Source organism: Microcaecilia unicolor, chromosome 1 (assembly GCF_901765095.1).
Source record: "Microcaecilia unicolor chromosome 1, aMicUni1.1, whole genome shotgun sequence".
Classification (NCBI taxonomy): Eukaryota; Metazoa; Chordata; class Amphibia; order Gymnophiona; family Siphonopidae; genus Microcaecilia; species Microcaecilia unicolor.
The window spans coordinates 267751876-267778534 of NC_044031.1; the positions used below are offsets into that span (position 1 = coordinate 267751876).

A 26659-nucleotide genomic window follows, 5' to 3' on the forward strand; every position below is an offset into this window, starting at 1 on the left:
AGCCACCAGAATTGAACACAATACTCAAGGTGAGGTTGCACCATGATGATACATTTTATTTAATGTTTGTAAGCCACATTGTGCCTGCATGAGTGGGAAAATGTGGGATAAGTGAACAATAAATAAATAAATTATAATATTTTTGGTCTAGCATCCTGTTTGCTTTTTTGGCCACCGCCGCACACTGGGCAGAAGATTTCAGTGTATTGTCTACAATGACACCTAGCTCTTTATCTTTAGTGCCGACTCCTAAACTGGACCCTAAAATCAGTTAACTATGATTCAGATTATTCTTCCCAATGTCACTGGTACCCACATGTACCAAGAAAGCCAGCTTCTCCCCAGCACAACCTAAAATCCTATCTAGAACATCTGACTCCCTAAGGCACTATGAAAAGAAAGAACAGTTCACCCTGACGGATAGGGAAGGCTCTCCCCCACTCAGGAATTGTGAATCCAGAGAATCAGGAACTTGTTGAACCTCTTTAAAGGGAGCAAGCAAAACAGCTGGTATGGCAGATGGTCCCTCTCTTTCTCTGGTTGCTCAAGCAGCGAACAGGTGGTCAACAGAAGGTGGTCTCACTCAGTCAGACGACCTCAGTCAGTCAGCAGGTAATAGCTCTCCCCAGTCAGGCAAAAGCATACAAAAAGAGGTGATGCCACAATTAAAGAGCCTTCATCATGTGGCTGGCTCAGGCTAGACTGACAGAAGCTCTCGTGTGAACTGACAAAATAACAGCCAATCTACCTCATTATTCCTAGAGAGGGTTTCTTATATCCTTTTCCTTGATTTGGAGCCATGCTGACTAGAAGAACAATTCTGGGGGTTTTCTGTGTTATGTCTTTGACGGACCAAACAAGCAAGCCTTGGGTGCAACAAGCCAATTGCTTCTAGTCCCCAACTCCGTAAACAGGGTTATTATTGCAAGTTATTTTGCATGGCTCCAGCCTTGATGTATGTGTCAGCAATGTGCCCGAGGCCTGCTTCAAGAACAAACCTGAGTGAAAACTGAGTGTGTCCGAGTCTGTTAAACAGGAAGTCAGGTTCATAGTGTTGAACAGCACCATGCAAGGCCTGTTTTGTCCCTACACAGGCATGGACCTGACATGCTGCCTAGACTTGCTTTGGCTGGAGATACAGTTCCTGCACCGTCCCAGGCTCACTGTGGGTATTAAAGCAGGGAAATCACTTAACCATGATAACGGATTTCCCTACACTGGGCTGAATTTTTTTTTTTTTTTTTGCAGACAGCTCAAAGCTGCAGTAGCAATGAAAACAATTATTCCCTAAAACAAGGAATAAAGCTACATGGGCTATTTGAGGGAATTATAGCATCTGGAAGCTGCAGAGGGAGCTTGTGGGGGGGACACCCAAACAGGATGAACAGGCAAGAGGGGTGGGAGGATAGAGACCCATATCCCTTAGGCAAGATCCTTCAGAATCAAGCCAAAGCCTCACCCAGAGACACTAAGAAATGTGACTGAGGGCTGCAGAGACAAAGCAGTCATTAGGCTCAACCACGCTGTGTGGCCACAGCCAGCAAAGCAAGGAGCTAGGCCAGGGACAGAGCACCAACAGCATAAACTGGTACCTGCTGGAAGGTAGAGAAAAAAATCTTTCCATGGAGTACCACCAGTCTTATACCCATGAGGTCACTAGTAAAACTCCGTTTTCTCTACCTCCATCTGCTGGTAGGAGGGGATAGCAACCCATTTGTGCAGAACAGTGAGCTGATGGTAAGTAAAAAAAAATATAAAATTATACCTCAGTGCGGCATAGTTTCTTGTTTTTCCAAAAATATGGCCTGCAAGGTATTTTTGCATGTACTTTAGTGCTGTAAATATAGTTAATGAGCTACTTTGCCTGAATTTGCATCACAACCACTCACTAATGTTGATTTTGAATACATAAAGGTTACTACATTCAACAACAAAAGTTACACAAAGTTTTTGTCACGCATAAACAAGGGAAAACCATGCCCTAGGTCCAACTTATAAACAGAAATTGCTGCTTTTAAATGTGGAGTGTACTTTAGTACTGGGCCTCTAAAAGATGGCTATATACAAACCAAATTCCATATCTCAGCATCATTATGGACCCCCTGCTACACTGTAAAGGAATCTGGTTAAGAAGACAAGGAAAGAATACTAGCAAATAAAAATAATCTTACCAACCCCTCCAGAGAGTTCTCACATTTTGTACTCAGACATTATCAAAACAAAGATGAAATGCCTAGGAGTCAATTTAAACAAGCAAACATTTACTGAAAAATTAGGGGCCAATTTTGCCCAATCACCCAGGCAGAGGTGCTTTACTGGCTCCAAAAAGCTACAGAGATGTAAATCTGTCTACATGATCAAAATACGACAAAAAAAAAAAAATGGCTAAACTGACCCAAGGACATGAACCTAATACACAAAACTGAAGCCACCCACTGTTCCTTCTCTAGTGCACAATACATGTTCTGACAATGAAATCACCGCAACCTATAGCACCAGACCACTGCACAGAGCAGAAGCTAAGGACTGGTACAACAGCAATAGCTCCCAATACTAAACAGACAAGGGAGCTCTTCACTACTAGGTGCCTTTCACTTAGGAAAGACCTCCGCAAATAAGCAACACTCAAGCACACTAATGTAGTCATACTAGAACCGTCCCTAGCAGATGATAATAAAACAGTCCAGAACAAGTTTTCATTCAGAAAGCTTCTTCAGTTGATGTGCTAATGTTGTACTCCATCATTTAAGAGCTTACCGGTATCATAATTTTCACTGGGATGTGCAGCCTCATCCATTTCCTCGCTGCTGGGCTCATTTTCCATGTTAAGGTTCTTCAGTTGCACCAGTTCCAAAAATCGAAGAGCAGTTTCTGCTAACAGGGCTATGTTCTCTGTAACAAAGAAAAGAAAATACTTAAGTTAAACCAGACACACACACCCCACTACTTCCAGCTTAATTCATCTGAACAGCTGTTAATTATATCTTTTCACATTCAAAAAATAATTTTCAAAGGCATTTAATAGGTGAAGCAGTGCTTTACATGCAAAAAAATGGCCTGTTACAAGTCTGCCCAATCAATGCACATACAACTATGTTTAAACTTATCCACTGGCAGAGATGTTCCTGAAGGCACTGCTAAAAAGGACTTGCAAATCAAGCTTAGCCATTTTTTTTTACCCAGAAAAACAACAGGTTCAAATGTGAGCACATATTTTTCTGGGGTAATTTTTAAAGCATGGCTTCATGCCAACCCATTCTTTATTTTGCAAACATTTGAAAGACTTTTTTTCTTTTTGTTTTTTTAATTTCAGAATTATTTGAAGTACTAAAAGATCTTTTGATACCTTTCTTGAATTAAAATCTTATTACTGATGATTTTGTATATTTTTTTTGTTGATTATATATGTTATGTTATGCTTTTTTGTTAGTCATATTTGAACCAAGTAAAGGATAAGGAAGTTTACAGACTCTATGATAGTGAACTTTGTGACTGTGATATGCAGGTAAAGGGACTAAAAGGTCATGGATTTGATATACCACTTTGCATGTACAAGTGATTTACATTACGTGTCGATACTTTCTCTGTCTCTAGTGGGCTCCCAAGCTAAGTTTTTGTACCTGGGAGCAATGGAAGGTTAAGTGACTCCTAGGATCACAAGGAGCTGCAGTGGGAATTGAGCCCACTTCCCCTGGTTCTCTGCCCACTGCACTAATCATTGGGCTATTTTCCTTCACTAGGAAACAACATCAGATTTGTAATCCTTTTTTTTTTCAGCATATTTTATATAAGTAGGAAAAGGAGTCATTGGTATCTGCTGTAAAGCCTTCCAAGATAGATGCTACAAATTTTTTCATGCTTTCATAAGTAAAACAATTTATTGCATTTTCCACAGGCAAGGAGGGCTTGTGCACCATCTAGTGGTACAGCTGTGAAATTATTTTTTTTTAGATCACATAATAGCTCAACATGTAACCTAGTTCTTCTGCATGGTACTTGACCATCATTCTTCAATGGAAGATGTGTAAGCCATTGTCAGCCCTCAAGACTCTACAAGTAGCCCCAGTCATATTCCCCCCACCCCTCAGAGAGTTCTCCAACCCCCCCCCCCCCAAGACAACACCCCAATACTCCCCCAAAGCACTGCCTTGTTTGGTAGGCCAACCCCTAATGGTTCACAGGGCTACACCACTAGGGGTCAGGCAACACCATTTTGAAACATGGCAGCACTGGGGGGGCAGGAGTAATTGGGCATCGCTACTTAGAAATGAGTTTGGGTGGGAATGAAAGGAGAGATGCTGCACCTGGTTGGTGGAGGGGGGGGGGGGGGGTGGAGAGGAAGACACTGATGGCATAAGCTTAGGTAAGGGATAAATTTGAGAGAAAAATAGATTAATGGGGATGGATGTTGTTACCACACATTGGTTAGTAGGTATTTTTCTGTTCCTAGAGAGCTCAAAATTAAAAAAAAAATTAAAAAAAATAAAAAGCTGAAGTGAGCCACTGCTTGCCCCAGGATTGGTAGCATGGAATGTTGCTACTATTTGGGTTTCTGCCAGGTACTTGTTACCTGGATTGATAACTGTTGGAAATGGGATACTGGGCTAGATGGACCATTGTGGTCCGACCCTAGTATGGCTATTCTTATGTTCTTATATCCCTTGGTTCCCAGTCCACTGCACTAACCCTTAGGCTACTCCTCAGACCAGCCTGCTGCTCTGTTAATAATGTCCATAATACTTGAAAGGGAAAGGGTATGGAACTTGATATATCACCTTTCTGTGGTTACAATCAAAGCAGTTTATATATTATATACAGGTACTTATTTTTGTACCTGGGGCAATAAAGGATTAAGTGACAAGGAACTGCAGTGGGAACTGAACCCAGTTCACCAGGATCAAAGCTCACTACCCTAACCACTAGGCTATTCCTCCACTCCTTGAAGCTGTTACACAGCCTGGTATCCCTTGCTGGTTTCATAGTGGGGGGGGGGGGGGGGCAGCAACCATTGGGGGATTTATTTAAGAATTTATATAAAAATGTACATGTCGTGCCTTTACCCCTCCAGTGGGCAGCTGCTCAAATCAGAGCACCTTTCTGTAACAAGTACCAGGTCTAAATACAGAAATCCATCCTTTCAGACTTTGTGATAAGGCTAAGCACACCGATTACAGCCAAGGGCAAGCAAGTCCTGAACTACCCTACCCAGAGTTCTCCATGAGGCTTAACGGAAAGGGCAGACAGGCAATCCCGGTAGGGATTCCCGAGAATAACTAGAAGGGATGCAGCTCAGGAAAATGGATGCCATTTAAGTCAGTCACCAGCAGGGGGCCAATGAAAGATGAAGCCCAATTTCCTTGGGTATGTAATCAGTACCGGATACATCCCAGCTGTAGAGGAGACTGATTCCCTGAGAACGGTGAGGAGTGAAGAGGGAAGTGAAGGTTGGAAGGAGAGGGCAGAGCCAATGGACTATGTGGAAGAAGGGAGGGAGGTACCTTCTGAATTGCACTGCTCAGAGGATCCAGGCACACATGGACTGGGAGGAAAACACCTAAAAGGTAGCCTTTCTAGCACTGAGGGGCAGAGTGTGGGTGGTCACAGATTTGAATACTGTGAAGAGGGTGGTGCTCTGCTAGGCCTGCAGTGTGCAGGACCATTACAGTGCTCTGGTGAAAGAATGAGAGACTTTAGTTTGAACTTTTGCTTTAATGTTTTGATGAAGTAAGTGAACTGAACTCTTCGGCATATTTTTTCCTTTTTTTCTCTGGAGGTTTTGTGGATTGCACTTCAGCTGACTGGTGGAACTGTGCTGAGCTGAAGTGATAAACTGAGTGGTTTTGTTTTTCTGTTGAAACTAAGCAGGCCAGCACCTTGCTCAGGAGGAGCTGGTAACCAAGTTGGAGGTTTTTTTTCCTTTTTGTGTTTTGCTTTAAAACTGAATTGGATTACAGTGTGGTGTTCAACTAGATCCGGGAGTGAGAACTGTGGTGCTTACCCTATCCGGCGGTGAGAACTGGACTGCAAGAAACCATTCCCTGACCTGTGAGGGAAGGAGACCTTTACAACTTGTATGTCCCTTTCCCTGTTGGGCATCCATATTTTGGGCTCTCCCTAGTCCCAACCAAAATATGCCCAGACTACTTCCCCTTGCCATATGGACGTCCAAACCCAATGTTACAAAGGGAGGATATGGATTTCTATGCAATACGTCTCAATGCCAGTTTCAGACATTCAAAACAAGAACAGAGCTTCTAAAAATAACCTTAGTAGTCTACTTTTTCACTGGAATTATGAGATATTGTTTCTTAAGTTTGCTTGCATATTTTTGTTTCAGAATTATCTTGGTGATGTGTTCTTATTTTCTTCAATCTTGTATTGTATAATGATTAAAATTTCATTTAAAAAATTCTGAGCTGACCGATTTGGGGAGGGGCTATTTTTTTGTTATTTAAATGCCATGATTCACTCTGGGCATGAGAAAACAGGAAAGCAAAAATGAATTGAATTGAAATGAAATGAGGGTAAGGAGGGATTGTATTCTTACCAGCATAGGCTAGTCTTACAATAGTAGCTTCATCCTGGGCCAAATGGGCTATGCCTGGTAAAATGTACTCCGGGTAGATATTGATATCGTTACGTGGCACCTCTTTCACAAGAGCAAGAACCTTTGTCAGTGTCCTGACAGCTTCTGCTCTCACTCTGGGCACAGAGTCATTGCTGAAATGTAACAGGTAAGGGGTAATGCGATCCAGTAAAATATCCACACTTAACCGGGGTGCCAAATGGAGAATGAGCTCCAAAGCTGCCAGCTTGGAATCACAGTGCTTGAGGGTCTGCAAGCAGGATGTAATCAGAGACACCAAAATGAGCAGGCCATTCTCTTTCATCTCCCCCTCCACCTTCTCTGTCTGGTCATCCCCACACAGGTTGCGAATGATGTTGTCCAGGTCCTTGCGAATAACAAGTATGCGCTCATCAGCTGACTGGAAAGTTTCCTTGGCAAACTGGGCCATATATGGTTGCAGGAAAGTGTAAAATATTTCCGGGAAGGCATTGCCTCTCTGCTGCTTCAAGTAGTCTTCCGCAGCTAAACGTTTTTCTGGATCTCTGCAGATCATCTGCGTGACCTGTGGCAAAACGAGAAATATGAGAGAAGAAGACATCTGAACCACTGATGAACAAACAATTGGGGGGGGGGGGGGGGGGGGGGGACAGGAAGGACAGCAGAACAGGAACACTTAAAATGTCTCAGTGTGTCTTGATTTTGTCTCGTTAGTATGTCTTGATTTCCTGCTTTGGCAAACCCCTCAAGATACAGTAGGACACCTGCTCCATCTAGTGGTAAATTAAATTAACATTCCTCCAACAACAGATGTAAGCCTTTAAAGCTTTAGAGGGTCTGTTACACACTTGAAAAGACTAAATCCAGCTAGCCAGTTCAGGCTTTTCCCATGAACGGCAGCTCTCTTTGAACAAGTGAAAATCAAAAAGGGATTCATCAACCCTGTATAGTCTTTATAAGGTTCTTAATTGAAAAAGGTAATTTATGAGAACAGGGCAATTCTGTAACTGGGCACCTGTAAAGCGCTTGTACGTACCAAGAAAGTTGGCACTTAAGTGTGTGAGTGCAGTACATGCTATTCTGAAATGGAGCACATAAGTGCCTTAGTGCTTAACTGCAAGGGGCCAAACACAGGAGGGGCATAGGCACGCCCACTTACACCCGCCATTGACAGGAGAGAATATGAAACAGATCTACAGACTAGGGTAGACAGAGGGAGAGACACACCTGTGACGCACAGTGAGCACACTGTCTTTCATATATTGTTACCTTTTTCACAATTATATGACCCTAACAAAGTTAATACTCTTTTGTGACCAAGAGAATATATGAGCTTGACGGAGTTCAAAAGGGCGTGGGATGAACACGGAGCATCTCTAATTAGAAAAAGAATAGCATGTCAAGTGGTGCTTAGATGGCAACTCTGGCTGTAAAAACTAAGGCCGGTTCTGGGCTGCCTTGTACGTTCTATGTCCCGCATATAGCGATCCAGTTTATGAGGGGCTGGAGAAGGCTTTGACAGACACACCAGTAATTTGGAATGTGAGCACAGTGTCGGGCAGACTTTTACGGTCTACTACTACTACTATTTAGCATTTCTATAGCGCTGCCCCGCAAATGACATGACAGATTCCGATAGACTGGAGTGGGCTTTGACGGCAACTTCAGTAGTTGGAACGTAAGGTTAGAGCCAGGTGGACTTCTATGGTCTACGTCCCAGAAACACCAAAGAAAGACCATGATCAAGTACGTAACCTCACATTCATTGTTGATTTTAATCTTGAATTGATAATGAATGTGACTACTGGGTAGACTGGATGGACCGTTCAGGTCTTTATCTGCCATCTTGGCACCCAGATGCTCTTATAGAATTAGCCATTAGCATCAAAGCGCCTACATTGCTGCGCCAGTTACAGGACTGCCCCTAAACCTTTAGCTTATAAACACAATACACAGTTGAGAATGTGATCAAATGCCAACCAACTTTCTGTATAAGATTAGGCAAGGTTTCCAGCTCACTGCCATGCTACAAATTAAACCCTGTTTTGCAGCTAGTGCACAAGAGATTTTGGTTAACACCCACCCAGTGGTATAGTGTAAATGTGTTATATTGCAGCAGGACATCAAAACACTACAGCAAGAATGTAGGGTCATTAGTCTACAATGAAGAGTATGTACTATCCGTTATTTATTTATTACATTTATATCCCACATTTTCCCACCTATTTGTAGGCTCAATGTGGCTTACATAGTACCGGAGAGGCGTTACAGACTCCAGTGTAAACAAATACAAAGTGATGTTGTGGTAAGATAAAGTTCATATGGCACAGCCGCACTATGGAATCGTACAACGGAAGAGTTGTGTTATGTCCATTACGTTCTTTAGTTTTGTTGTGTTGCAAAGATCAGGCATTTATGTTGGATCGGTAGGGTATGCCTTTTTAAACAGGTTAGTTTAGGTGGTCATTCATAGTTTTCAAGGCTTTTGGTAATGCGTTCCACAGTTGTGTGCTTATGTAGGAAAAACTGGACACATAAGTTGATTTGTATTTGAGTCCTTTGCAGCTTGGGTAGTGCAGATTTAGGTACGTTAAGTCTGTCAGCCCTATATATAAAAAGAACCTCAGCACTTCTAAACTGCTTCACATCTTATATGTGGGATATAAGTAACCCATAAATAAAATAAATAAATATACAAATGAAGCACTACATCTGATACTTCTTCATCATAGCTCTAGGGCTCATATAGAGCTGTTTTAAAGTCATTGTACTAGCTTTATATCTGCACCTCTGTCAGAAGCCCTAACTGGTAAATAATCTCCGCTCTCAGGGCCTAGGGAGCAGAGTTATGTTCTCCCTGGAAATTAAAAGTACAGAAGAATGCTAGGTGCTAATTCAAGGACTGATTCTTTTCTTCCCCATGCAAGCTGAAATCATCACAAAGGGAGGAAATATAACTACTAAACGTCTCCTTTAAAGTTTCAATGCAGCCCTGCCCTCCCTTTCCTTCTCCTGACAGGGTTTGGACTTGATTTGAATGACAGGAGAGGAAACGTCATGGATACAGACTGCTTACAGTAGTAGTATGGGGGCGTTACAAAACTACAGCCATAGATAATATGAAACAGAGAGCTACAGACTAAGGTAGGCAGATGGAGAGACACAGCTGTGATGCACACACTGTCTTTCACTTCTCCCAGTAGTGTTACCTTTTACACAGCTATGTGACCCTGAGAAAGTTAATACTTGTGCATAAAGAGAATACGAGTTTGGGTCTACCTTGCTGTAAGGAATGAAAAGTGTTGTTTTATCGCTTGGAGAGGAAGCTGTATAAAATGAACAGAAAGTGGTAGAACAAAAACTTTGCCATCATCTTGAAATGGTGGTAACAGTGGCAGGAAGGGGATGGGGAAGGCAGAGCGCGAGCAACTTGTTTCTGCCAACCTAATTCAAGTCAACACTATAGTGCATGCTTCTGAGTGCGGCTTCTTTGTCAAAAAAGAGATCTGCCTGTCTTGCACAATCCTTTCCTGCCAAGCGGCGGCTGAAAATATCCAGAAGTGTGGTGTGACTTAGATGTGATTGTGCACTCAGCTGTTACAGAACAGCCCAGACCATGGAGGAATTCAGGGGCAGTAATACAAAATGCAAATCACTTCCCTAGCTGTTAGACTGTTTTGTTCCTAGCGGATCTGTTCTGCAGCAAGTTGTTAAAGCAGCAGCTAGATAGACTGTGCCAGGCACAAATCAAGCTGTGGAAGTGTTGCCAGATAATAAGGTGAAGGCTGCTGGCCTAATTAGATTTAAACAAGGTTTGCACAAATTACAACCATACATTGCTAAACAAAGCAGAGAAGCAGTTACAAGCCTAAGCAACTTACTGGGCCATTTCAATCTCTATCTGCCGTTATCTATGTTACCATGTAAAATCTCATCAGCCCCCCTCATTTAAATAATTAACATGTGTTCATTTTTGAATCACAATACAGCAGCAACTTTCTGATACATGACCAGTGGAATCAGTTACTCATGTGCTGCTTCCTGGTTTCCACCATTACACAGATTGTAGAAAAGAACAGACACTGATACTCACCTCACTACAGAACAAATCAGAAAAGCCTGAGTGTTAACATAAAGCCTGTGAAAGACATTACTGCAAGCTGAACAGCCAAAGGAACAAGTGAACTTACACTGTCAATGAGTACATGGTGATTTTACATTAGTAAAGGAAGCAACTCCAAACTGGAAAGGGAATGGGACTTGATATACCGCCTTTCCGTGGTTTTTGCAACTACATTCAAAGCGGTTTACATAGTACATACAAGTACTTATTTGCACCTGGGGCAATGGTGGGTTAAGTGACTTATCCAGAGTCACAAGGAGCTAAAGTGGTAATCAAACCCAGTTCCCCAGGATCAAAGTCCATTGCAATAACCACTAGGCTACTCCTCCACATGTGGAACACTAGACACATGTGGAAAATTCAGATCTTTAACGGACTTCCTCAGAAACAAAAATAAAGGACAAACTCTGCTGCCTGTATAAAATGAGTGAACACTACATCAGTTTTTATTCTAATACTAATGGTTGTTCAAAGAATTTCTCATATCAATAAGAAACGGGAGTCAAGATGGCGGAAGCCCCAATGCTAAGCTCAGTGTCTCTTTTCCTCTAACTATTTTCTTATGGGCAAAAGGAAAGGGAAAACGAGGATCTATCCCTCGTAGACCTCTGAATCTTCCCTTTCTGGACTAATGGATAAATTTGTTCCACCTTTGGAGTTCTCCGTAAAAACTGAGGACTTTCAGCCACCTAGCGTAGATATGGTAGAGGAGTACTCTGTACACGCCTTGGCTCTTGAAACATCTCTTAGCCAAGTTTGCCTACTGCTGCCACAGCAGTCGGGCACTTCCCTCGGAATGAGCACAAGAACTGCAGTTGAGCAGGACTGCGCCGGAGACCGCGCTTACCATGCTGAAAGTGGAGGAAGGTGATTTAGGAATTCCTTTGGCAATTTCGTCTCCATCAACACTACAGTAAGGGACAGAGTCAGGTCAGCTAGCTCCTATTCATCAGTTTGTATTTCAGCCACAACACCCTGAATATTTTTCCTTAGAAGCTATTTCTAATGTGGAAACACAGCTGGGCAAGCCCAAGATGCACTGTTTGATTCATTGAATATTAAGACACAGGAACAAGAACTGAAGAATAAAGATCTTAAAGATAAAATTAACATTTTGCATGCAGCAGTGGAAGGTTCTAAGGTATATATTGCCTCCATACAAGAGGTGAATATGCTTTGATTACAGATAACACTAATTTAAGGTTCAAAGTTGAATCTCTTAAAAATCAAGTGAGAGCTTTAAATTTGAGGGTAATTAAGATCTCCGCATGAATTCTTTATAAGACACTTTAACAGAAATTCTGAAAATGTCTAAAAAGAGTCACTTCCTCCAATGGTACAATTATATTAATCAGCCAACACTTAAAAAGAGAAGGACTGAGGACATTTTTGAGACCTTGCTGGGTATTTGTGACCTGGATTGGCCACTGTTGGAAACAGGATGCTGTGCTCGATAGACCTTTGGTCTTTCCCAGTTTGGCAATACTTATGTACTTAGGTGGACCTAGAAGAGGAGAAAGGAGCTATAACATTAAATGTATCAGATATTCTTGAGACATCAGGTACAGAATTGATGGAATTGTCTACATTGGTAATGTATTTTGCTTAAAATTCCATATGTCTATAAGAATTGTGGTTCGCTTTGATAAGAGGGCTTCAGAGGCGTCCATTTAAATACTGACCGCCATTTTGTGTTCAGTACTCCTCTATGGAAAAGGAGGAGGACGTGAGAAAAGGTAGGCAGCACATTTAGCTGTTAGTTCCATCATTGCATTACAAGCTTTCCTCTCTCTCTCTCTAATAATCTGTATCTGTTTATTCTCAGGGTACTCTCAGTGGCCGAGGGTTTAGCTCCTTAATAAGCACTTGCGAAACAGGGGCTCTCTGTAGAGCGTTCCCAGTTGATTAAGCCACAGTGAAGATAAGTGCCTTTTTTGTAACTTTTTTACATCAAGTAAATTATTCTTACAAGTGAACGCTGAACATCTGAAGTCTTTTCCTCCTTTTAAATTATATCTATACCTGAGAGAGATTTACTTGCTGTTTGTATGAACTGAATTACGTTCAGTAGCAAGTACCAGCTGTGGAATGAATTTAAAGACACAATTATTAGGACTGCTCACTGATTAAAAATTTTAATCGCATGATTAATGCATATAGTGCCCCCCTCACATTTTAGTGCAAAATACAGCCTACAGATGTAAATTCTCAAAACTGACATATTGTACTTCAGTTACTAAACTGAAAATGAAAAAATCTTTTTTCTCTTACTTTTGTTGTCCGGTGATTTTATTTTTCTAATCATCTTATCCCCTGTCTCTGGTTCTGCTCCGTGAACTATTTTCAGGGCCTCCTCTCCCCTCACTATTTCTTTTCTCTCCTCCTCTCTTCTTCACCTATAACATCTTTCACATTCAACTTTCTGCCATTTTTTTTCCTCCTTATATCTGTCTTGTTTCTATCCCTTCCCTTCATCCATGGGCACCATCTCCTCTCTCCTTCTGCTTTTTGAAAGGGTGTAGCTAGAGTCCATATCCTGTCATCTCACACGTTCAGCCCTTCATCTTCATCATATCCCTTCCCACCTAAAGACAGTCCTCTTTCTCCTCTCCAGTCCCTCCATTCCTGCAGCTCTCTTACCTTTCCCTTCGTTTTCTCTCCTGCTCTGAAGTCACTTTTCCCTTCTCCCCCCACTACTGCAGCCCTTTCGCCTACACTTGGAAGATACTTCTTGCACCTAGGCCCAGATAAATACTGAAGATGCTTATGTTATTTCCACCTCTTACATTTGCAGCCATGGAAATGCACTTGTGTCACTAATACAGACATTGAACAGACTTACCAGATTCTTGATACAACGATCTTCAATTTTGTTCAAAACTTGGTCAGGGGAAAAATGTCCTTTTTTATAGGCCAAAAGCTGAGCCAAGTCAAATAGTGGCACTCCTTCAGTAAACAATTCTGCGATTACACAACCTGAAAAATAAATACATACAAAAGACAAGCTGCTATAAAACCTTAACATTTTTTGTATACCATAAATAGCGCACAGAAGCCCATGTCCACCACGAGAACAATATGTAAATACTGTACAAGATCTACCTAAGCAGTGCAAAGGAAAGCAGAACCAAAAGAAACACATTAAAGCAAAGCAGCCTTCACATTCTGGTTTATGGCCTCTGTATAAATTGATTTGGCCTTCTGAGGATCACTGCTTCTTTACAAAGAGTCTATTTCAAGAACACACCAATAACCAAAGCCTTTCCATCATGCCGATGGGGAAAAAAAAAACTTAGTGAATCAGTCTGGCATTTTTCTTTCATCTTTTGGTTCCCAGTCACAGTCTACCAGTAACAGATATTCTGATTTCAAAACAAGTATTCACCACAAACCACACTACAGCACAGTTAGGTTCAACACTCAAAGCACTTCTTGCAGCATTTCCTTTTTGCCTTTAAAGAAAAGGCAAAAGGCACTCCAGAAGCATTCATGCATAGCTAGTTTTCTTTTTTAGCAGTTTTTAATTAAATTTGATGCTAAAGTCCCAGTGTTAAGATCTTGCCATCTGTTTGCTTCAAAACTATGATAAAAAGAGCCTAGAGTGCTACATAGGCAACTTATCTAATCCTTGTTTGCACAGTCTGAGAGAAGCTAACACATTGTCAGTGCCTTCATTTATTTATTGCATTTATATCCCACATTTTCCCACCTCTTTGTAGGCTCAATATGGCTTACAATACATCATGAATAGTGGGAATACATGAGGAAGTATACATTTAGTAATCGCAGAAGTGTTTTGGGTACATGACAGTGAAATAACATGGTAGTATCATAACAAGTAAACATATTAAAAGATATTTAAGAGAAACATAAGAATTATAGGAAAGTGTACATTTAGTAATAGCAAAAGGTTTTGGCACCTAAGTAGGAAGCTTAGGAGCAAATAGTTGTTATAGCTCCATTCAAAGTGGGCTGCTTCCAGGGAGCATAGTTAACAGGCAACCCTGAACTGTCTTTACAAAATACATGAAAGAATTTTACATGACCGTGTTGAATACCTATTGAAACATAGGGCATTCCATTTCTACTCATGTCAATGAGGCAAAACAGCTTAAGATCCTACCAAAGAATGGTTCCTAATGTACATGAATGAAAGGAAAAAAGTGAATATAATATCATAAAATAAATTGTTAGAGGAAAACAGACAAGAAGTGCCAAGTCCGTCTACTCTGCCCTTTCCTTGCATTTCCACTGTCACATCCAATTTGGTCTATCATCGTTCCAGAATCCAAGAATTAGAATAGTTAGTGCTCCTTTCACAAAGCGGTGCTACCGATTAGTGTGCGCTGAATGCAAAGAAGTCCATGGGACTTGAATGGGATTATTTGCATTCAGCGCACCACTAAGCAGTAATATCGCTTTGTAAAAGGAGCCCTTAGTGAACTAATCGAGTTTCAAGTTTATTTTAGTTTTAAGGCGCCTTACAATTTAAAAATATAGCACAAATAAACATTGTAGTCAAACACATAGACATGACTATTAGGGTAGGGGGAGAACTAATAATTGATGGGACAGAGGAGGAGGGAAAACCAAAAGGGAAATGCTACAAGCGTCTTCCAAGGGATCGCCCATATACCTGCTGGAGATAATGAAGTTACTCATACGCATCTTTAAAAAGGTATGCTTTAAGGTCAGTTTTAAATCCATCAAGTGATTGATGTCTAGACTGAGCGGGACAGGGAGTGAGTTCCAAAGACAATGTCCCTGCACACTAAAAATAACATGCCTAGTGTGTTTAAGCATATTAGAGATGAGACAGATGGCAGTATTTTGGATAATCTGTAACTTGAAGGCCTTTATACAAAGCATTGCAATAATCCAATGAATGAACTAATATATTTAGTGCTGGTGCAAAGAGAATGAACAGAATGAATGAGATGTAATTTGTAAACAAAACGTTTAAGTACCTAGGAAATTTGTGGGAGAAATGAAAGATTTGAATTCCAAGAATACGGACAGTCTCCACTTGGTGAACGGGAATGCTAGCAAGACAGACTGGTAATCATGGCCTTGACGTCCAGTCTTTCTGAGGATTAAAAACCTGTAGATTATTTTAGCAAGAAAACACACATTCATTCCATTCCCACAAAATGCACGTCACTTGAAGCTTTATATAAATAAGAAGAAGATATCCTAGTGACTTTTTAAAACCCTTGTAAAGTCGTGTCTTTAATCAGCATTCAACCCGTTAAGGTTATACTTTTACATCAAGAACAAAAAGGTATATACAGAGAATACTGGTATGGGAGAGGTTTTTTTTTTTTTTTTTTTTTGGGGGGGGGGGGGGGGGGTTTATATATATAACCACCAGAATGAACCCTCTAACACACATGTCCCCCAGAATGCTAAAGGGTACCTGTTGCTCTGACATTGGCAGGGTGCTTGTTTACTGCAAGGTCATTATTCTGATTGTTTTTGTCTGCCAATTCTGACAGTGCACAGTTTCCCTGTTTCAACTTTCTAACCTTCCTGCACCACATTCATCGCAATAATAATTCTCTAGTCCAACACTAGTACCCTTGCATGCCACAAAAGGAGAAGAGTCCAGGTGTTACAGTTTTCATAGTGATAAGAGCTCACAGAGAGACACACACAAAGTACACATAAGATGTTCATTTTACCCTCTAGTATACCTAAAAACTGAAGGCAACTGGTGAGATAATCTGACACGAGGCAGAAAGCTCTAATGAAGTCATCACAAAGCTACCTTGACAATCTTGATAAAGCTAAGAACCTAGTTTCTATCAGGCTTAAGCTACTCTTTAAAAAGTAAAATTGGTAATTCCCGGTATAGAAAATTCAGATTTATCCCAATGGGACTAGAAATACACAGACTTGATGGGGGAACTTTCTGGAGACAAGATCTGAATTTAACCAGAATGAAACCCAAATGGATATCCTAATTAAATCAGAGGTTCTCAACCCATTCATTGGGACACACTCAAGCCAGTTGGGTTTTCAGGATGCACACAATGAATATGCACGAGCCAGATTGCAAGCAACTATCTCATATGTATTCATTGTTAATATCCTGAAAACTCAGGTGGCTGAAACCGAGTGTACCCCAACAAATGGGCCAAGAACAAGTAATGCAAACTGTATTAAACTTGCAGAGCGATCCTATACCTTTATGACCTGAAAATTCTATAGAGCTATAAGTTTTCTATAAGAACAAAAAACTCTTCAGATAATCTCACTGACTGGAAATAAAGCTGCTTGACTTCTCTAGGCAGATGGCTGTTTTTTTTTTTAAAAGACTACAATTCCTTTAACTAAACTTTTTTTAGTACCTCCTCCACCAAGTTTCAGAAAGCACATTTGTGCTGACCACATCAACTACTGGCCGATGATCAGAAACAAACGCAGGCGCTAGAGGTTGTTAACGTCATACTACCGCCTGCGTTTTCTACCACCCCATGATCAGAGCCCCTGAGCGCATGAAACACACTTGTGGGCTCTGAACAAAACTAGCATGGAAATGCATGCAAAACAGGGCTCTTAGCACAAGCAGCATGCAAATGCATGCTAAACCTATTCATCCCCGATGATCAGCAACCAGCATGCAGAAGACTGGCTCGCTGGCTGCAGCAAACCCTACGCTAGCTCTGAGCTGGCGTTAGGGTTTGCAGACCATTGGGGAGGCATAGTGAGCCCAGTCCAGCATGCTCCCAATGCAGCAACCCCCCGCATTAACCGACAACCCCCCCCCCCCCCAATCGAGAGACCACGAGTTCCAACCTGCGACACAGGTTGCCGGGGGGGGGGGGTGTCTCCCGCCCCCCCCCCCCCCCCCCCCCCAGCATTGGTACGAGGTCCCTGGTGGCCCAGTGGGCCGCAGTCAATCCCCACACCCCCCTACCTTAGGTTGGAGGGAGATGGCCTCCCTCCTCTTCCTTCAGCGCTGCCTGCAAAATGGCGGCGACCAGTGTATCCTACAATGCGCTGGATGTGAAGCCCCACCCAGCACATCCCAGGATACACTGAGCAGGGCTGAGCGCATCCATTTTGCAGGCGACGCCGAATGAAGAGGAGGGAAGCCACCTCCCTCCTCCAACCTAAGGTAGGGGGTGGGGGGGATTCAGGGACATCTTCCAATGCTGGGGGGGGGGGGATAGGGGGAGTCTAGAGACCCACCGGATCTCCAGCTCCCCCTGAACCTGCGTTGGGGGGGGGGGGTCGGGGGCCCGGAGGTCTGCCGGACCTCCAGCCCCATCTTGGTGCGGGGTTCATCGGTCGCCCACTGGGCCACCAGGGACTTCTTACCAATGCTGCAGGGGGGTTGGGGGGGCTGGAGACCCACCAGATCTCCGGCCCTCCCTGAACCTGTGTCGGGGGGGGGGGGAAGGGTCTGGAGACCGGAGATCCACCAAACCTCCAGCCCCCGTTTCATCTTGCTTGGGGCAGAGGTAGTTGGAGTCTGGTGGTCCCATGAACCTCCAGTCCCTGTGTTTGACAGGTCTGGACTTTTGACAGCCCAGACCTCTCAAACAAGTGCAGGAGGATTGTGGTTGAGCGCATGCTCTGGCATAATCCTCACGCACTTCTACCCCATGATCAGAGAGAATTGCATGCTTAAATTTGAATTCATTTATCTCTGATCCTAGGTGCAGTAAAGCCCCGCGCTGTTCCTGTGGTATATTTAGAGCGCTGTTTGGAACAGCGCGGAGCTTTTGACCATCTGCCCACTAGTGACTTCCAAAGAATGTAGAAGGATGTTGAAAAAAAAAAACTTCAGAAGTATTACTTTCTGTTTCTCTAACACCTTCAGATTTCACAGTTTCTTAAACACACAAGCTACAAAATTAATTAGCTAAGGACATGGTTATGGCTTGTTGTATATCCGAGTTTTGCAGCCAAGACCTTTACTTTTAACAGGCTTCCAAGTGATCCACTGTCAAATAGGATGCTGGGCTTAACAGACTGTTGGTTTGTGCAAAAATGGCACCTCTAACCTTTTTATATACAAGTTCACAGATTAGTGGCACTTACAGTCTTCTGGAGACATAAAAAGCTTTGCACTTTAAAGGTAAAATGAAAAGATGACCCCATCATATGCATGCACGCTACCTACATTGGATCTAATTCTCTTTCATGCATATTTGCAGTCTTGGAAAAACATAAGTGCCTAAGACAGTTATAAAGAATTGTAAATAAAAGAACTAGAAGGGTCAGTTTCAGCTTCCACCTCAATTGCTGTGTGTGTGTGTGTGTGTGTGTGTGTGTGTGTGTGTGTGTGTGTGTGTGTGTGTGTGTGTGTGTGTGTGTGTGCACACACCGTAAGCCACATTGAGCCTGCAAAAAGGTGGAAAATGTGGGATACAAATGTAACAAATAAAATATATATAGCAACCAGAGTTCCTTTTCTTGGGTAAAAGCCCTCTAACGAGCAGAAATATTTTATGTCCGAAGACACTGGGACTGGGGGGGAGGGGGAGTTGGTCCTCACCTACCGGCAGAGAAGATATCCATGGCTCTCTTGAGCTCACCCCTCGCTCGCTGCCCGCCCCCGCCCAGCAGGTCGACAAGCGGCGGCGCCCCCGCCGGATCCCGGCCCCCTGGTCCCTCCAGCTCGGCGGCGGCTGAGGAGAAGGCGAGGGCACTGCCGTCCACGAAGCGCTCAGGCGCCAGGTAGCAGGTGCGGCGGCGGGACGTGTCGAAGAAGTAGTTGAAGTCGGCCGGGTTGTCCTCGGGCAGGTAGGTGGGCTTGAAGCTGGCGAAGTCCGTGAGCAGCACCCAGCTCCAGCTGGTCACCATGACGTTCTCGGTCTTGATGTCGCCGTGGCGGACGCCCGAGCGGTGCGCCTGCTCCAGGCCCGTCAGGATCTGGAAGGCGACCCAGCGCTTCTCGGTGGGCGCGAGGAAGGGCCGCGTGCTGATGCGGTCGTACAGGTTGTCCCGGACGTACTGGCGGAAGAGCAGCGCCGCCTTGTCGCTCAGCGTGGTCTTCTGGAAAGGCAGGCAGTGCTGCGCCGAGTGCAGGCGGATCTTCAGCTCCTCCACCTCCTGCCGGTAGCCGGTGAGCGGCAGCGACGGGTCCTGGATGGCGAACACCTTGACCACCACCAGCCCCTCGCGGTGCCGCGCGCGCGCCACTTTGAAGAAGCGCGTGCTGCCCAGGCTGCGGTCGTACTCGCAGTCGTGGATGTCCGAGAAGTAGCTGTCCACGGACAAGATCTGCGAAGGAGCGATGCCTGCTAGCTGGTTCCCCATGGCTGATGGGGAGAAGCCGGGAACCCACGACCTCCCCCTCCGCCGCCGTTCTCTCTGCTACTCCGTTCTGCCTGGGCTTTTTGGGAGTCAGGGGGGCTTTCTTGTTTTGGTTCTGTGTCTTCCTCCCAACGGCGAAGTCGTGGCCGCAAAAATAGCCGTAAAAAAAAAAAACACCGCCAGACTAGCGTTGGACAATCGAGAGCGCCGATCTTGCTAGATATTTGTGATCTGGATTGGCCAACGTTGGAAACAGGATGCGGGGCATGATGGACCTTTGGTCTGTCCCAGTATGGCAACACTTATGTACTTATGATCGCGCCCCTTGCTCTCGCTGCAGTACGCGGATCAAATCTTCGTGATAGGCGCTCGTGGCAGCGGACTGACAGCTGTAAAAACCATAGAGTTGGCCTCTAGATAGGCAAACTTACGGGTGTTGGAGCGCCTCCCTATCTGTAGTGAGGGACGGTAAAGGCAGTACTGGAACTATGGAGGTTAGATTCAGGAGACGGCATGAACCTATCTGGTCCATTATATGGGCTGAACCAAGGAGGTTGGATAAAAAGGTTGAAGCCAGTAGGCGGAGCTTGCTGGCATTTTAGTTCACTCAAAACAATAGCAAACCCTATTGAAAACAATAGCAAAAGATTATTAGAAATAACGGACTGGACTACCTATGATCCATCTGTAAAAAGTCTAAAGCTGTTCTAGTTGGATGAGCAGTGCTTAAAAAGTGGAGGATAAAGAATTTTTAAAAACTTATTTGACAGCTTTTTTATTTGTCTGAAAGCTTCCCATATCTACATATAAATAAATATATATATATATATTTTTTTTGCTCACACCTTTTTCAGTAGTAGCTCAAGGTGAGTTACATTCAGGTACTCTGGATATTTCTCTGACCTAGGAGGGCTCACAAACTAAGTTTCCATATCATCAAGCTGATCAATCCATAGACTGGTGGGTTGTGTCCATCTACCAGCAGGTGGAGATAGAGAGCAAACTTTTGCCTCCCTATATGTGGTCATGTGCTGCCGGAAACTCCTCAGTATGTTCTCTATCTCAGCAGGTGGTGGTCACACACAGCAGCAGCTCTGGCTAGGCCTCCAAGCCTAATTTTTAGGTTTTGTTGAGTGCCTGGGGTTGAGGGCTCTTTTGAGCAAGTGCAAACCTGGTGGTGCCAGGTCCCTCCTTTTCTCCCCCCTCCCGCTGGCTCCGTTTACAAAAAAAAAAAAAAAAAAAAATTTTGAACGTCCTTAAAGGCGTTTATTTCGACGTTTATTTAAGCGTCTATTGCAGCTACTCACTGGGACACCAGGTCGTTACAACTCGGAGCGGACAGCAGGTAATTTTTACCTTTTTATAGCGGGCAGGGGGTTCCCCGATTCTTCTCCTCGTGGCATATGGCGTCGGAGGGCGAGGGCGCAAAGGGTCGCTCCCCGGGTCGCTCGAGCGCTTCTAGAGGGGATGCGGGGGTCTTAAAGCCTGATTCGCCCTTGTTGGGTGACAGTTTCGTGACCGATGAATGTCCCGGTCCTTCCTCCGGCGTGGCGGTTTTTCCCGCCATAAACGCCCATCCCCCGCTCCTCGCCTCCGCCATCTTGGCCGGCCACGCGGCTCGGACGGCTTCTTCTTGGGCCGCCCTTGAGGTTGGAGACATTAATGCCATGAACGCCCTTAATTTGGGCGACGACACAGAAGCGGCTAAAGTTAAGAGCCGTTCTTCCCGCGCGGCTCCTTCGCGGAGTTTCGCGCCGGACGCCATTTTGGATGCGCAGCATGTCTCTCCCCCGCTATTGCGAGCGCCGGTTGAGGGTGCGCCTAGGGCTGTTGCCCAGGCTGCGGAAGTGCACAGTCTGGGGGGTTTCTCCCCCGAGTTTGTTTTGCTGCTGCATCAGGCCTTCCTCATGCACAACGCTGCCCCTGCTCCCTCGTCTGGTAAAGAGGTTGAGGTTCCCAGAGGTAAACGCCCTCGGGTTGATTCCCAGGCCTTGGAGGAATTTGTCTCCTCCGATGTAGATGAGGGCAGCGTGTCTGAGGTCTCCCAACGGTCCTTTGCGGATTCCTTGGAGGAGACGGATCCCCGCTCGGATGGAGCGGATGACCCCTCTGCAGCGCGGCTTTTTCGCCCAGAGGATTTGCCCAACCTGTTGTTACAGGCCATGGACACTTTGAAGATTTCCTCTCCGGAGGACGTCTCTCCCTCAGCCCCTGTTGGCTCTGCCATTATGCTGGGGACGAAGCGCCCGCCTAGAACCTTCCACGTGCATGATGCCATGCACACCTTAATTTCGGCTCAATGGGATGTCCCGGAAGCGAGCCTTAAAGTGGCTAGGGCTATGTCCCGCCTCTATCCTTTGGCTGTGAGTGAACGTGAGGCCTATCTGTGGCCTACCGTGGATTCTTTAATCACTGCGGTGACTAAGAAAACGGCATTGCCGGTGGAAGGTGGCACGGCCCTAAAGGACGCCCAAGACAAAAGATTGGAGGCGGCCTTAAGGTCGTCCTTTGAGGCGGCTGCTTTAAGTTTGCAGGCCTCAGTTTGCGGCTCCTATGTGGCCAGGGCGTGCCTGACTATGGTGCAGCGGGCTTCCCCCTCGGATCATTCCTTGAGGGCTGATTGGCCGGCCCTGGAATCGGGCTTAGCCTATTTGGCAGACTTGCTGTATGATGTCTTGAGAGCCTCAGCTAAAGGCATGGCTCAGACAGTCTCTGCGCGGCGGTGGCTTTGGCTGAAACATTGGTCTGCTGACCACGCCTCTAAATCCCGCCTGGCTAGATTGCCTTTTAAAGGCAAGCTGCTCTTTGGGGTCGAGCTGGACAAAATCGTGACCGATCTCGGCACGTCTAAGGGCAAGAAGTTACCAGAGGTCAGGGCTCGGGCTAGTGCTCGTCCCGGTACCTCCAGAGGACGGTTTCAGGAAGCCCGTCGGTACCGCCCGGGCAGGTCGGGTTCTTCTGCCCCCTCTTCCTTTAAGAGGAATTTCTCCCCCAAGCAGCATTCCTTTCGCAGAGACCGCCGTCCCGGAGGTGCTCCCTCCGGTCCTCCCCCAGGGTCTCGTACCCAATGACGGGGTCTTGGTCCACGCCCCAGTGCAGATTGGAGGACGGCTGTCCTCGTTTCTGGGCGAGTGGACCACAATAACTTCAGACGCTTGGGTGCTGGAAGTCATCAGAGACGGCTACAAGCTAGAGTTCTGCCGACCCTTAAGAGACGGGTTTGTACTCTCTCCCTGCAAGTCTCCGGTCAAAGCTGTGGCAGTGCAGCAGACTTTGGACAATCTGATCCGCCTGGGTGCGGTCGTCCCGGTGCCAGAAAATCAGCTTGGCAAGGGGCGTTACTCCATTTACTTTGTGGTACCAAAGAAAGGAGGTTCTGTCCGGCCTATCCTCGACCTCAAAGGGGTCAATCGGGCCTTGAAAGTGCGGCACTTTCGCATGGAGACTCTCCGCTCTGTTATAGCGGCAGTGAAGGCAGGGGAGTACCTGGCATCCTTGGACATCAAGGAAGCATACTTGCATATTCCCATCTGGCCTCCTCATCAACGCTTTCTGCGTTTTGCAGTCCTGGGCCGACACTTCCAGTTCAGAGCCCTCCCGTTCGGGTTGGCTACTGCTCCGCGGACCTTTTCCAAAGTAATGGTGGTCATAGCGGCCTTCCTGCGAAAGGAAGGAGTCCAAGTCCATCCTTATCTGGACGACTGGTTGATCCGAGCCCCCTCTTATGCAGAGTGCGGCAAAGCTGTGGACCGGGTAGTTGCTCTTTTGAGCTCCCTGGGATGGATCATCAACTGGGAGAAGAGCCAGCTGCGCCCGACTCAGTCCCTGGAGTATCTGGGAGTTCGATTCGACACCCAAGTGGGCAGAGTGTTCCTGCCAGACAATCGGATTGTCAAACTTCAGGCTCAGGTGGACCAGTTCCTAGTAGCCTCTCCTCTTCGGGCTTGGGACTATGTGCAGCTGTTGGGCTCTATGACGGCCACGATGGAAGTAGTGCCCTGGGCCAGGGCTCATATGAGACCACTACAACACTCCCTGCTGCAGCGCTGGACTCCGATGTCGGAGGATTATGCTGTGCGCCTTCCCTTGGATCCAGCAGTGCGCAAGGCGCTGAGCTGGTGGATGCAGACAGACAAGTTGTCTGCGGGAATGCCTCTGGTGACCCCAGAGTGGATTGTCGTCACGACGGACGCCTCGTTGTCGGGCTGGGGAGCCCACTGCTTGGGAAGGACAGCGCAGGGGCTCTGGTCTCCTGCAGAGGCAAAGTGGTCTATCAACCTCCTGGAACTCAGAGCCATTCGGTTGGCGCTTTTGGAGTTCATCCCGGTACTGGTGTTGAAGCCTGTACGGGTCCTGTCGGACAATGCCACGGCTGTGGCCTATGTCAACCGCCAGGGAGGTACCAAGAGCGCCCCTCTAGCCAAGGAGGCTATGAATCTTTGCCAGTGGGCGGAAGCGAACCTGGAGCAGCTTTCAGCGGCCCACATTGCCGGAGTCATGAATGTCAAGGCGGACTTTCTCAGTCGCCATACCTTGGAGCCCGGAGAGTGGCAGCTATCTGCTCAGGCGTTCTTGGACATCACGAAGCGCTGGGGCCAGCCGAGCCTAGATCTGATGGCGTCATCGGCCAATTGCCAAGTGCCGCGCTTTTTCAGCAGAGGACGGGACCCTCGATCCCTGGGAGTAGATGCTCTTCTCCAACAGTGGCCGACACAAGAGCTCCTCTATGTGTTCCCGCCCTGGCCCATGTTGGGCAGGGTGCTAGACCGGGTGGCAAAGCATCCCGGCAGGGTAATCCTGGTGGGTCCGGATTGGCCCAGACGTCCCTGGTATGCGGACTTGATCAGGCTCTCAGTCGACGATCCTCTGCGGCTGCCAGTGGAGCACGGCCTGTTACATCAGGGTCCCGTGGTGATGGAGGATCCCTCCCCCTTTGGTCTTACGGCCTGGCTATTGAGCGGCAGCGTCTGAGGAAGAAGGGCTTCTCAGACAAGGTCATCGCCACTATGCTGAGAGCGAGGAAGCGCTCTACTTCTACTGCTTACGCCAGGGTTTGGCGTATCTTTGCAGCGTGGTGTGAAGCAGGCTCACTTTCTCCCTTCACTGCTTCAATTTCTTCAGTGTTGGCGTTCCTGCAAGAAGGTCTGGAGAAAGGCCTGTCGCTCAGTTCCCTTAAAGTCCAGGTAGCGGCTCTGGCTTGCTTCAGGGGCCGCCTGAAGGGTGCTTCCCTGGCTTCGCAGCCAGATGTGGTGCGCTTTCTCAAGGGAGTTAATCACCTGCGCCCTCCTCTGCACTCAGTGGTGCCTGCGTGGAATCTCAACCTGGTGCTAAGAGCATTGCAGAAGCCGCCGTTTGAACCCTTGTCGAGGGCATCTCTGAAAGACCTGACGTTGAAAGCAGTCTTTTTGGTGGCTATCACTTCAGCCAGAAGAGTTTCCGAGCTCCAGGCGCTCTCATGTCGAGAGCCTTTTCTGCAGTTCACTGAGGCAGGAGTGACTATTCGCACAGTGCCTTCCTTTCTGCCCAAGATTGTTTCTCGCTTCCATGTGAATCAGCAGCTCTGTCTCCCTTCCTTTCGTAGGGAGGACTACCCAGAGGAGTACTCTGCTCTTAAATATCTGGATGTGAGACGAGTCATCATCAGATACTTGGAAGTGACCAATGATTTCCGGAAATCGGATCATCTGTTTGTCCTGTTTGCAGGTCCTCGTAGGGGTCTGCAGGCTGCTAAGCCTACAGTGGCAAGATGGGTCAAGGAAGCCATTGCAGCGGCTTATGTGACCGCGGGGAAGGTGCCGCCTCTCCAGCTGAAGGCTCACTCCACGAGAGCTCAGGCGGCTTCGATGGCAGAGGCCGGATCCGTCTCCTTGGAAGAGATATGCAAGGCGGCAACTTGGGCTTCGGCTCATACATTCTCCAAGCATTACCGTTTGACTGTGGCTGCACGGGCGGAGGCCCGGTTTGGAGCTTCAGTATTAAGGTCAGGGATTTCAATGTCCCGCCCTGGGTGAGTACTGCTTCGGTACATCCCACCAGTCTATGGATTGATCAGCTTGATGATATGGAAGGTAAAATTATGTATAATCATACCTGATAATTTTCTTTCCATTAATCATAGCTGATCAATCCATAGCCCCTCCCAGATATCTGTACTGTTTTTATTCTGGTTGCATTTCAGGTTCAAGTTTAGTCTTCAGTTACTTCAGGAAGACTTCGTGTTCAAGTTTTTTTTCACTTGGATTCTTCAAGAGTTAAGACGAGTTTGTGTTACAGTGAGCTGCTGCATTCCTCTCCCCTCCGTTTTACGGGGCTGGATTGAGACTTAAAATTCTGCCGGCACTCCCTCCCGCTTCGTGCGGCTGTAGGGCAGCTTTGTACCCCTCCCGCTTCGGCGGTGTTAGGGTCAGTCAGCTCCTCCCGCGGTTGCGGTTGCAGGATAAGCCAGATCCCCCCGCATCGGCGGGTGTGGTGTCCCTCCCCCGCTCCGCGGGGATGAGCTGGACGGATTCCCCTCCCCCACTTGTGTGGGGATGAGCTGGGTTAATTCCCCTCCCCCGTTTCGGCGGTGGTGAGCTGGGCAGAGTGTCCCTTTGTGGGTGTAATTCTCTAAGTGCTGAGTCCTGCGGATGGAGCTTTGATATCGACATACTGAGGAGTTTCCGGCAGCACATGACCACATATAGGGAGGCAAAAGTTTGCTCTCT

General features: G+C 46.1%; 1 protein-coding gene across 1 annotated transcript in view; it reads right to left on the minus strand.

The window, feature by feature from the left end:
* PIK3R4 (phosphoinositide-3-kinase regulatory subunit 4) overlaps positions 1-20484 on the minus strand; it is a 109736-nt gene extending 89252 nt beyond the window's left edge. The window contains exons 1-4 of the mRNA XM_030206352.1: positions 19199-20484; positions 13531-13664; positions 6548-7130; positions 2758-2892 (exon numbers count right to left, since the gene is read on the minus strand). Coding sequence (XP_030062212.1) covers positions 2758-2892; positions 6548-7130; positions 13531-13664; positions 19199-19958 — 1612 coding nt within the window. The 5' untranslated portion in view covers positions 19959-20484. The remainder of the gene's footprint in view (positions 1-2757; positions 2893-6547; positions 7131-13530; positions 13665-19198) is intronic.
* Between the last annotated feature and the right edge of the window lie 6175 nt (positions 20485-26659).